At 39.6% G+C, this 12,742-nt stretch overlaps 1 protein-coding gene across 1 annotated transcript in view; it reads right to left on the reverse strand.

Moving 5' to 3' along the window:
• Nucleotides 1-12,099, reverse strand: part of trrap (transformation/transcription domain-associated protein) — a 72,778-nt gene extending 60,679 nt beyond the window's left edge. The window contains exons 1-22 of the mRNA XM_068305315.1: nt 12,079-12,099; nt 11,366-11,533; nt 10,750-10,799; nt 10,479-10,589; nt 9,765-9,869; nt 9,496-9,579; nt 8,953-9,009; nt 8,694-8,819; nt 8,111-8,188; nt 7,792-7,880; nt 7,196-7,292; nt 6,280-6,418; nt 5,613-5,691; nt 5,120-5,354; nt 4,685-5,021; nt 4,045-4,142; nt 3,672-3,866; nt 3,353-3,544; nt 3,079-3,244; nt 2,731-2,987; nt 2,323-2,523; nt 988-1,139 (exon numbers count right to left, since the gene is read on the reverse strand). Coding sequence (XP_068161416.1) covers nt 988-1,139; nt 2,323-2,523; nt 2,731-2,987; nt 3,079-3,244; nt 3,353-3,544; nt 3,672-3,866; nt 4,045-4,142; nt 4,685-5,021; nt 5,120-5,354; nt 5,613-5,691; nt 6,280-6,418; nt 7,196-7,292; nt 7,792-7,880; nt 8,111-8,188; nt 8,694-8,819; nt 8,953-9,009; nt 9,496-9,579; nt 9,765-9,869; nt 10,479-10,589; nt 10,750-10,799; nt 11,366-11,465 — 2,948 coding nt within the window. The 5' untranslated portion in view covers nt 11,466-11,533; nt 12,079-12,099. The remainder of the gene's footprint in view (nt 1-987; nt 1,140-2,322; nt 2,524-2,730; nt 2,988-3,078; nt 3,245-3,352; nt 3,545-3,671; nt 3,867-4,044; nt 4,143-4,684; nt 5,022-5,119; nt 5,355-5,612; nt 5,692-6,279; nt 6,419-7,195; nt 7,293-7,791; nt 7,881-8,110; nt 8,189-8,693; nt 8,820-8,952; nt 9,010-9,495; nt 9,580-9,764; nt 9,870-10,478; nt 10,590-10,749; nt 10,800-11,365; nt 11,534-12,078) is intronic.
• Between the last annotated feature and the right edge of the window lie 643 nt (nt 12,100-12,742).

Genomic DNA, 12,742 nt, shown 5'->3' on the forward strand with positions numbered 1-12,742 from the left:
GCACACCGTTCAAACTGCTTTACAAGCGCTTAATGAAACAAAAGAAGCTAAAATGGATTTAGAGACGCTCTGCTTCTTTCATCTTCAGAAGATAAATGAAGGCAGAGAGAGAGAGAGAGAGAGAGAGAGAGAGAGAGAGAGAGAGAGAGAGAGAGAGAGAGAGAGAGAGAGAGAGAGAGAGAGAGAGAGAGAGAGAGAGAGAGAGAGAGAGTGGGAATAAAGGAGTCAAAATCTTTCAAGAGAAAAGGGGCACCACAAATCGAGAAATCTGATGAGCGGAGTTGGCCTCATGATCACAACTGACACACTTCATTATCCCCTCAGAAAAGTGCACATAGACGTCTTCTTGTGTGCTGGTGCGTAATGACAGGAGAGCATAAGCATCGTGTAGTGTACACAGACAGGGGAAAGTCAATTAGCCCCTGCCCGGGGATCAATGATGGTAATGTGACTAACTCACCCGGCAACCAACCCCCCCCTTTCCTGTTTGTGTATGTTTCTTTCTGCCAGAGGGAGGAGGGATGGGGAAGAAGGTAATTAGCAACCCCCGCTCTTGAGATGGAATTGATGAGGGACTGTCTGGTTGGGAGGCAAGACATGGAAGTGTGAAGACGGGGCATGTCAGCAGATGCTGCAACTGGGATGGGAACGTGGAGGTGGGGTGATATCCTCAGAGATGGTTTGGTAAGCAGTGGGCGGGATTCCAGCTCAAGGTCAGGGTGAGACAAGTACAGTAAGTTGATCTGAGCAGCGGTGAAAGGGTTAAAGAGGCGTATGAATGATCCAACATGGCTGCATATGGTCTCACCAGTATTCATGTTATCAACCCATGATTTTAACCAGTGATCAGAGACAGAAGCATTGATGCAGTGCCACTAAACGACTACGACTAGTTACAGTAATCAAATAAAGCAATTTTGTGCTACATGACTACAATGTGTAGGCAGACAAGAAAAAGAATCATGCAAAAGCAAATGGTTAACTTACTTGGGATGGGACAGAAGCTGGTAGAGGGCATGCTTGTTGTCATCTAAACTGGTCATGGCCACCAGGAAACATTTAATGACTTCCCAAGCCTGTCTTCTGTAATAGGGCTCCGTGTTGGCACTCTTTAAGCAGTCAAGAGCCGTCTCTATCGCCTAGGATGGGAGGTATCAGAAAAAAATTCAAAATAGTGTAGTCACCTTTAAATAAAACGTAAAAAACTGAAATTACAATGTTGTGAAAGACCAATATTCCTAAATAATAATGCATATAAAGATGACATTTATATAAGTATTAAAAATACAATATAAATAAATACATCTGTGATTCATTTGAAAGAAATAACACAGGGTGCCATCTGGCCAAGCAAAGGTTATTATGTTTTCTACATTATGGGCTGACAATCTGAAGCACCCAGCCTCTTCAAATGTAGAAAACTGTCTAATTAATGCCACTCAGAGGGGAGGGAATAATATGAAAAGGGATGCAAGAATAGAGAGATGATGAGAAATGAGGGCAGCAGAATTGAATCGTAGACCTGTATTAGGATGTCATGAGTGCGACAAGTACGCCATCACCACTGCTTCTTTATGAAACTGAAGGGTAAAAGAAGATAATTCTGAATGCTAACTTATGAGAAAAATGTTTTCTACTTCAGCCTTTTTAAGACTGCGGGTTTACAAGAGTATTTAAAAAAAATAGGCTGAAAAATGGCTAAATAAAAAATGCAGCACACTGATCTATCTACTTCTGAGGGATTCAAGATATCCAGATCAATGTTATTTGATCTAACCATCTATTTTACAGCCCTCTCTAAATATTCCAACTAACCATATGGATATGTCAGGAATCTACTCGGGATTCATGCCTTCAGCTTTTGAATGTGGGTGTGCAGCATGAGTGTGTGTGTCTGAGACAGTCTGTCAGTGCTGCCTGTGCCTATGATGATAGCAAACACACAGATGGATAGCCAGAAAGAAGGAGCAGCCATTAGTGAGAGTAAATAATGCTGTCTTGGTGGCTCACGCTAGATTGATGATTACTGACTTGGGATGAGGAGGAGAAACAGGAGACGAATTTAATTACCTGGAGGATACACACTTATCGACACACATTCTCTCTCACTCACACATACCCCTGACAAGGATATATTGCTGTCAGCGGGGAACAATAATGAGAAATATAAAGTTCTTTTAGGTTTAATTCTCTCTTTTAAAAACTGAAATACAAAAGGAAAATGGGAGAGAAAGGTCTTTAGGCTGAGAGAGATCACCTAAAAACTTTCCTCTGGAGAGAACTCCATCAGCTCAACAACAACCAGTTATAGAGTGATCCTACCTTCTCCATGGGAAGCTGTATGGACGCCTTGCAGTCGGTAAATTCGGACTTGATGCTGGGTCCCTGGACTTCAGTCACCACATAATTGAGCCTTTGAGACTCCTTCAGCATCTTCCTGTTGCTACCACCAAACTTTCCTAACACCCGGTAAGCAACGTGAGAGATACTCTCAGCAGGGTTACGGAGTGTCCGCCACAAGGCCTGCAAGAGAAGATATACAATACAGTATACAGCAATACAGCAAGAGAATAATACAAACAAAATGTTTCGGTGTCGACAGGAAAAGAGAAGCAGGGATTTACAATTATTGTTGTGTCGCTGTTTACCCCTAAAGGCCAGCTATATTTATCTTTTGAATGAACAATTTAGATCAAATGTTGCCAACATTGAAAATGAACGTCTCCCCACCTGCATGAGCTCGGCCCTGACAGGCTGAATGTGGTCGTAGAGAAAGTCAGGCTGTAGGTTGTCCACACACAGCTCCAGGGTACGAAGCCCCTGGCTGACCAGCGTCTGAGAGCCGTTGAGGGCCGACACCAACGGATCCATGAGCATGGGTAAGTAGGGCAGCAAGGAGCTCAGACGCACGGGTACCGTCAAACACAGCTCTACAAACAGATCCTTCATGTGCTGCTTGTGAAGGCCGCTCTGCAGCATGTTCAGACCTAATAGCGGAAAGAGGAGATGGGAAATTAGGCAAGAACAGTATGCAAAGTTTTTTTTTTTTTTTGCTCATGATGGTGTATGAGTTTTTACCTTGCAGCAGGTTAGGTAAAAGCGGTAGGAATTCCTGGTACAGCAGGTCATGGCTACCTCCACCAATGGAGCGGAAGAGAGCTCGCAGAAGAAGGAAGTAGTTGTAGGGTTCCTTTGCTGACTGGGCCAGCTCCATGGAGCTGTTCACTATCTTGTGGAGATGGGGCTGGGGGTATTAGAAAATACAAAATACATGTAAAATACATAACAAAGAATCCACAACACATTGAACAAAATTAAAAAAAAACACCAAAGCACCCACTAACCCACTAACCTTGAGCATTTGCTCATTCTCAGCAGCAAATAGTGACACTGAGCCAAAGACTAGTTTGAAGAGCTTGAGGTAAAGGTTTGAGAGCTCGACATTGGAGCCCATCTCTGGAAGTCTCTCAAGAAGATACTCCACTAGGATGGTGGCAAATAGAGCAGATGTTGACAGGTTGGCCAGAAAAGAATTTGCCACAATCTGGTAGATGACAGAAAATAAGAAACAAGAAATCTCATTAATGGAACCGTTACGTATTAGTTGACGTCAGGAAAAACACAAAACCCACACAACAAAGTGTCGTGACTACTTGTCAGACAGCACATACCTGCAATGCGTAGTTCTTGGAGATCCTCTCCACCATGTACGGAACAGTAGTCTGAAAGATCTCCTTAAACGTGAGGGGGTTCATCATTGTGAAGACCCCAGCAAAGTGCTCCAAGACTTCTTTCTCCTCCTTCATGCGTACAGTCTGACAGTTGGCCACCCTGATGTATGTCTGCTGGTTATTGGCAACCTGTACCTGGTCAGGACAATGATGTTATATCAGGGTGTTGCCAATATATACTGTATATAGATATGGATATTCTATTCATCAAGGCAATGCCTTACTAACAGAGGGTCAGGGACTTTCTCGTGTGCTCGGATATGCAAAAGGTTTTTACCTTAGCTGATAATAAATAAAAGGTCTTTGAACATACCTGATAGATGTCCAATGCTTGCATGGCATATTTTACCAACTTTATGTATATTTGTGTCTCCTTTGGCTGAAGCTGCTTGTTAGGAATGAACTGAGCTTCTGCAAATTGTAAAAGAGGAATGAGTCAAAGTGTAGATTCATTTGGACCATGTGTGAAAACGTGCAGTATTTTTGAAGTACATTCAGTTCTTCCCACTAAACAAACTACAGAAAACAATAGACAATATATATTTTATATCTGCTGCCCTCTTCTGGCAGTGTAGTGGGTATATTTCTAAACCTAGTGATGATTCAAAGTTTTTGATCCCTAGAGGTTGGGGTAGTCAGGGCAACATCAGACCAAGCAGCATTGCTTAGTTTCCTCGTGTTGCTAAAGTTATATAACATGGGCTGTTTCAGGTACTATTCTAATGACGATGCTAATCCACACACACACCTCTTAATGCAGATTTCATTAGATCTTTGAAGTGAGGTAATGGGCTAAACCTAGTTAGCTATTCATGTGTAAAATTGATTCATCTTCAGCACAGACAGGAAGTTAAATAACAGAGGCAGGTAACCCCAGTGGAAGCAAGCAGAGCACTGCTTCAAATACTTTTAAACAAAGTGCTTACAGTCATCATGATTGTCAACCAACTCACCTCCAGGAGCCTTGCAAGAGGTGATGCCCCAAGTAATCGTCTTCACTCCGCACACCAACGTCTTGACCAGGCTTCGACAGTCCGACACCTGAAACGTCTGCTTGTCTTCCTTCTCTCCGGGTCGGTCAAAGGGTGTTGCTGGAGTCGGAGGTGGCGCGCTGACGGGTGTGGGAGGAGCAGGGGGAGGAATGGCAGGGGTGGTTGATGGAGTGGGAGTGGCCGGTACACCGGGTAACGCCCCTGGGTCAACCACACCCATCTCTGACTGAGGCTTGCACTTTTTGAAGATGGAGACAAGCTGGTAGCGGGCAATGGTGTGAAACTTCAGCACAAACACCTGATTTATGAGAGAATGAAGGAAAATTCACTCGTCATTCCTTCATTGACATGCATGACATATATTTCAGCTGCTGATATACACTCTGAGCTGGCCACCTCTAGCATCCTCATTAGGATGTCTCGTCCGTTGCCGTTTTCCTGCTCTGACTTTGTTCGGATGCAGTCGACCAGATTGAGCAACAACTTGCAGGACATAGTCTGGATGTTACTTGGAAGTGACTCGTCGTCGATGTTCTTGGCAAAGAGTTGCACAGCTAACGATAAATCTGTCAGAGGTAAGTTTTGACGGACATGGTGTACCAGGTCTGCTAGTGTGCTATAGGCCAACGGTCTGGAAGGAAAACACACAGGAGAGAGAAAGAGTAATGGTCAGATAATCAATAACACTGACAGTCTCAATGTCCCAGCCTACTATCTTGCTTCTTGTGTCCCAGTAACGTGAAATGACAGCCAGTTTTTTGTTGTTGTGAGTTAGTTAGGCATCCAAAGAGGGTTAACAATGTTTTCAAATCAACCAGGAGGCAGAGTGAGAGAGAGTAGGGGTACCAACACCACAGATATCAAGTAATTGAGAACACAGTAAACTCACCTAAGTGTCTCCCGTGCTGTGTATCCACAACCAATAAGGATGGCTTCATCAAAGAGTTTGTCCATACAAGGTATAAACTCTGGAACGCGAGAAAGTTTTCATGCAAAAATTTGATTAAAAGAGACAAGAAAAATAACTTTAAAGAAAAAAAGAAGGAAAACTTAAAAAGTTTACAATGTGTGCACATGCTGCTATTAAATACTGCATTTTAAAAGAATAATAAACATGCTGATAATTATAGAAATACTTGTCATGTTAAATGTAATACTATAACTATATCACTGCACTGTTCCCAAGGTTTAAAGAAAGACAACAGTTTCTGAAACACAAGACTGTGGACAGATAGTTCCTTCAGTAATCACAACTCTATAACATCAAATGAGACAAATCCCTGCATATTTTTTCCACAGAGGCAGAATAATCCAAAATGTATACAGCTGTCTAATGTGTCAGTGATGTGTCTTATCTTAAATTTAAAAAACTTCACTTTTAAATGCTCCGTCATCAAATAAAAATGGAGTTCTCAATTTGATGACTGACTAAACTGGTATTAGTCACCCAGTTTCTTTAACTTTTGTTGAGCACAAATCGCATGAAGCCCTCTCACTTTCCTGATTCATAGTAGCAAGTAGCATGTGTGTGTATGTGCATGAGTGTGTGTACATACGGCTACGTAGGTCAGTTGTGAGAATATGCTTGGCTGCTATGAGCAGTTCTTTGCGGAGGTGCGCAGTCTCAGACGGGCAGTTGGTCAGTAGCTGCAGCATTCCCTTCACCATCTGCTGAGAGTACTTCCCTACAAGGTCCTGATACAGCAGACGCAGACGGAAAGAAAGAATAACTTTCAAGGAATTACTGATTATTTAAATGACTGTACAGACCCCAGATATGTTCCATAAAATCATTAAAACAACAGTCCATTAAAATACAAGTAAAATGTTTTAAATATTAATATCTTTTATATTCATTTGTTTGGACAGAGGACAGCTATCATTACAAATAAAACACAAAACCAAATGTCTGACTAATAGAATTCTTCTGGATGGCTTGAGAGTAATTTTGGGATATTATTTGTAACCATGTTATCATTGCTCTTTTATGTTTGTACCAATTGCCTGAGTGTTTGAAACTATTTATGTCAATCATTCTTGTTCAGCTGGAAAAAGTAGACATTGAATCGCAATTAAATTTTTGAAAGTGTCTGTTTTAGATTCATTCTCCCTCATGTTGGTGTTTCCATAAAAGGAGCACATGATGATATTCTATGCTCCATGCCAATCTTCAGTTACGTACTGGTAGAAATAATAACCAGGAGACAATAATTCAAAAACATGTGTGCTTGATTTACTGCATCAAGATTGTTATAGTTTTGGGAACTTTAAGTAGTTTTAATGCTACGACAGGTTTGACATGACGATGCTTAAAAAGAAAAAAAATCAGTATGCACAACACCTTTCAAATTACAAGGGAATAAACTTTACCATGATGTCAAAACGCATCAGCACTAATAGAAAAACATTTCCTTCCAGGCAGTTGAATCATATATAAAAATTTTGTAGCATATAGACATCAAACGTAAGTACCTGATAGATGCGGATGATATAGGCGAGAAATGACAGAGTCTTGATCTGAGCAGCAATGAAGTCTGCATACAACTCCTTGTTATAAAGCTTGTGTTGCCTGCAAAAGGAAACAGGATGATTTACTTAGTCACATCAAGGACATTAATAATGTTGAATAGCTGCACTCGGTGGCAATTATAGAGTTTGAATTTATTCATTTACATATGGGATTTAATTCTGCATGGGTGACCTGCTAGTTTGCATCACAGCTGTTACTGCACATCAGGAGGAAAATTTGTTTTTACCTACCGGAGACTGTGTATATATTTTCTCTAAATTAACTCTGTTCCACTTCTGTCGTGTTCTGAATGCTTAATTCAACGATCTTCTTACCCTAAGAGCTCTCAGGTTTTACTAAGTCAATTTCCCAAATGGTTTTTAACTCCAGATGAGGCAGACAAACTTGGCACAATAAAGGAAAAAATTATTTTCTTCGACTTGCCCAGAGTCATTTTGAAGGTTGTAGAGTGAAAACAAAATATGTCGAAGGCACACTCAACCTCCTATCTCAGATACACTTGCCATCACAGATGTACACCCACACAGATGTGTCATACCTGGCCTGTGGAGACACCTGCAGCATGATGGTGTTCATGATGAGAGGAACAAACTCTGACACCACATTGTGAATGTTCAGTTTATAAAGCTGAGGGCACAAAACAAAGACACAATCTCAGATCACGTAAAACTAAAGCATTTTAATGAACTCCAAAACTCCATATTTTATGTACTTTAGGGGAAAAATGTACTTTATGTACTTGAGAAAAAAACATTCTGCAATCATTATGTCCACTTGCTGTTTTTTTGCTGGACCATTTTGCTAAACTTGACTGTTTGATGGACGTATGCGGAGAAGTTCAGGAGTGCATCACTTACCTGATACATAAGCACCACTATGATCGGCAGCTCTGCAAGCACCTTGAGAGACAATGACCCCCGTGGGATGATGGTGTGCTAGAGGCGGAAACAAAATAAGAAATATTACAAGGTTCATTGACATGGGAAAATAATAGTCATGGATATTTGCCATCCCTACTGATGGCCAAGACTATCCAACCAGTTAAGTTTTTTAGACAGAGCTCTGCCACAGTAAAGAAAATGTAAGCAAAGCAGTGGATTCATAGTGAATGAAGTGGGCTGAAGTCTTGTGATTGTACACATTCAACTATAACTTAAAGATTTTAAGGCACTTCTTCAAGATTTTTTATTTTCATCCTGGACATATCAGCAAGAGAGTGGCATTCTACAAAAGGTCCAAATTCATCAATGGAAAAAGTCTGGTGTTTAATTTAATGCATGTTCAATGACAGTGTACAGTAGTGGACATTTTAAATGAGTAAATGTTTTGTCCTGTGTGCACCAACATAATGTCTTACTACCCCCTGGTGGTGACTGACAGTACTGTGAAAGTATGGAGATTACTGTAAATGTTGAAAATTTCAGATGATGTTTAACTCACAGTTCGTGTTTCGCTGTCTTCTCTCTCAGGAGCTGTCTTAACCAGTACAGATGTGATCATCCCCACCATTTCTGGGGAGGGAACCGTATTCTCTGCAATGACTTGTGGGTTCTCGAAGTACCTTGCCTGGTGGTAGAAGGAAGGGATAGTGATTAGAGGCAATAATGAAAGCCAGAGAGGACAGAATAATTTTAAAAATTGTCAAATCAAAACGTTCCTCACTGAAAGTAAAGCAAAATGCTGCAGACATGATACTTACAACAACTTTGGGAAGGTCTTTGTAAATTTGCTTCACAAAGTCAAGAAAGTGATGAATCTAAGGGGGACGGAAGACAAATTAGTCCACAACTTTTCCTTTTTATCAAGACTGAGAAAAAAGCAGTTGCTATATTAATGTATCAGTTCAATTTATCCTGTTTAAGGTCTAAAAAAAACTGTCCTCATAAGCATTCCATAAGCAGTGCTGCTCCTGTTGTTCATCAATTAAATCTTTTTTCAACAATGTTAATCAAATTAAATGACCATTGTTTGCTACAAGGAATGATGCATTAGTCATTAGCTAGGACAGTTTAATGCTAATCACATCTCTGGCATCACAGGAATATTAATACAAATTATGTAGTATTCAATAAAAACTACACAAGAAAAAACTTGTAATTTTGCATTCATCAGTACAAGGACAAATTTTTCAATGAAATCCATAATTAGTCAACTAAGAATTTTTCAAGTTGATTAAAGCACTATTAACTATGTACAACAACTCTTTATGAACATAAAACTACATCTCAAGTGAATTTTTCACCTCTTGGGAGATCGGAGGCCGGAACTGCTTGTGCAGCTCAATAATGATTCGAAGGCATATCAGCACATTTTCCTCACTTTCAATCTGGGGGAAGAAGGTAAAACACATAACTGAGAAATGACCACAAAAAATGTCATAAATATTTGAAATTACTGCTAACAAATGTAAATTTTTCCCGCTATCCACATTGACTCATAAATTCCAAACATTACAATTTTTTGTCCATCAAAAACAATTAATATACAAACAAATAAGACAGATAATCACACCTCAAGGAAGCGGAACATCACAGACAGGATGTTCTTGGTGTGTGGACGAAGGTGTTCGTTTGTTGGAATTCGGTGGATTATTTCCAAAACCAGCTTCCTCAGTTGCTGAAACAGTGAATGTTATGTATTAATCAAACAAACCACATCGTTTTAGGAGGATTGAAAAAAAAAGTTGTCAGCGCTCCCACAAATACGCTGCAGGTTAACACACACTACAATGCCAAAGGAATTGGTGATTGTCATTTTAAGCTAACTTTGACAAGCAAATACTCTGTTAAAGAAGAAAGCTGTGCTATTTGCGGTCTAAGACTTTTTTTTTGCTTCTAAGTGTTGAAACATATTCTGGTACACGCTATGCAATGTGAACATTGATTCCATTTACAGATTCCATTGCTTTTTCAGCAGCCAACAAACTTTTAAAGTAATTTGGGCATGTGTGCTCTGAATAACTGAGCACCAACAAAACAAACCAATCAAAATGTATTCAAATGATATCTCAACTCTTCACCATTGCTCTGGAAGATGAAAAAAAAATTGGGAGTAAAAGGCAACTGATGATGCCCACAACATTCACAGAACACTTTGAGATGAATATAGTGAACAGATTTTAAAATAGCTTTTAACCAAAGCAAAAGGAACTGTTGTTGATAAATATTAAGATTAAAAATTGGAAAGTGGAAGAGTGAGGCCAGATCTTTGGTTTTGGCAGCCCACCTGTGTAGGTTTTTCTTGAAGGAACTGCACCTCTCCATCCTGAAGAAATGTGAGGAAGCGAGGGATGATGTGTTCCAGGAACGTGGAATACTGAGGTGAAGATGTCACATTCTGAAATAGACAAACCCAAGATATGTCATGTAGCAACTGAACACTGACAAAAAAAAGTCATTTTATGGAGCTGTAAAGAAATGCAATCAGACTTTAATCCATCAGTAAAGAATAAGATTAACTACCTCCATCACATACTGTCAGCATTCATCACACTTACCTCAAAGTTCTCACTGACCTCCTGCATCATCTTAAGCTTAGTTTCATCGGCTGCAAGTTGAAGGACAGAATGGCTCCATTAATCAAACTTGCTAATGATACAGTTTCACTTTTCATAGCCATCTGTGTGTGCTCAGCAGGGACTCTCAGATCTTATCAGTTTTACTTTCATCATCCAGACTGATCAAAAGGTACATTAACATGCACTCATACACACATTCATACACACACCTACTGAAACAGACAACCGCACTCCCTAACACACGTACCTTTGCCTGGACTAAAGCATATCGCTCTCATCACAAGACACCCACTGAGCACAACAGGATCATATAAACCGTTATTTATTTTGCTGACTCCAAAAAATAGTTTAATATAATGATCGTGTGCATACAAAATAGTAAATACATGAGACATGTTCTATCAACTTATAACATAATCATATATGGAACATCACTACATTGTTTGTGGTGTAATAACATAATTGTTATAACACTGGCCATTTATATACAAACACATTCCTGAAAGTAATGATTTCAAAATGTTTTATCATGTTTTAAAGTAAGATTGTGGCAGAGTTCCTTTCAAGAAGAAAAGCTTGATATCTATGAACTTACCAGTGTTAGTGTCTGTGAGTGCTGCCACAAACTGCAGGTATTTCTTCATAAGTGTAGTCTGATCGACCATGGTGGGACTGGGCGCGGGCACAAAGGCCATGGTGGCAGCTCAGACACACTGCTACTATAGGGAAATAATTCAAACAGCCTGCAGTGATCTCATGTACACTGCAAAAGTGAAAGGAAATATGAGATTTACGATTATTAATGTGAATTTGGAAGTGTAAGTAATAAATTTTGAACATTCTAAAACGTCGCTAATGGGAAATTATGGTGTTTAACAGAAATACATAAACATATGCTTCTTTACGGGCGCGTAGAGATGACGCCATCAAGCACCGGCTAGCACAAATGTAATGTTTTGTAGAATTTGTTCACAGTAAACACGGTTTTCGGCGTCAGAATGAGAACTGTTTTAAAATACAGAAACGATACACAGTCGTTGATTTATATGAAGCGATTAAAGGTAATATCAATTTTGAACAAAAAATAATCATAGCTTGCTAAAATAGCTAGCTTTCCCAAAGAAAGAGTGCTCGGGCATCCCCAGACGTAAAACTCTGCTTAAGACTAAATAAGCACAGACTACATGGAGAAAATATTATGTTTTTCAGATACTAGTCTGTTCAAACGCTGCCTGTAAAGACAAGTTTGTGAAAAAACATATATTTCTAAACCATAGAGGTAAGAAAAAACGAACATCCAGGACTCACCAGACGCCACAGACAGGAAACTGTAGCTCTGTCTGTACCGCCGCTCACGCTACCGCTCAGGGCTTTCAACGTGCGATATCCATCCGCGCACCGCTCATCCTGTATGACCTTAATATGTAATATTACCGCATTAAAATATATTATCAGGATATATTCCTATATATTTATGTGAATGGATTCTTTTATCGATGTTTGCGTTGGTGAAAATAAGGTTCGTTGATCAAAATCTGAAACTCTAGTACCGGCGAACCGATACATAACGAAAGCCAGTCGTTGTAAGACCATCGTTTTCGATGGTCTTACGATGTACTTCATCCACCACTTTGGTAGGGTGAATAGAACATTTACTGATCAGTTATATAAATAAATATATTTTGTGTAGAAACAAATATACTTTTTGTTTGTTTGTTTATTGATAATAAAGGCATAATTGATTAGCAAATGTCAATAAGTAAATTATGACAACCCACAAATTCTAAGTCAAGACTACAACGTGTCTCAACCTAGCAACTTGAAATGTGATATAAATTGACAATAATAAATTATCAAGTAAGCATAATTAATGGTTTGAGGGTCTGCGTAAGAAATGTGATAATTTTTAGTTTAATTAACTTCTGCAGTAGCTGGTGTCTCCCGACTATGAGTGGATGTAGATAGATGGATG

Source organism: Antennarius striatus, chromosome 21 (assembly GCF_040054535.1).
Source record: "Antennarius striatus isolate MH-2024 chromosome 21, ASM4005453v1, whole genome shotgun sequence".
Classification (NCBI taxonomy): domain Eukaryota; kingdom Metazoa; phylum Chordata; class Actinopteri; order Lophiiformes; family Antennariidae; genus Antennarius; species Antennarius striatus.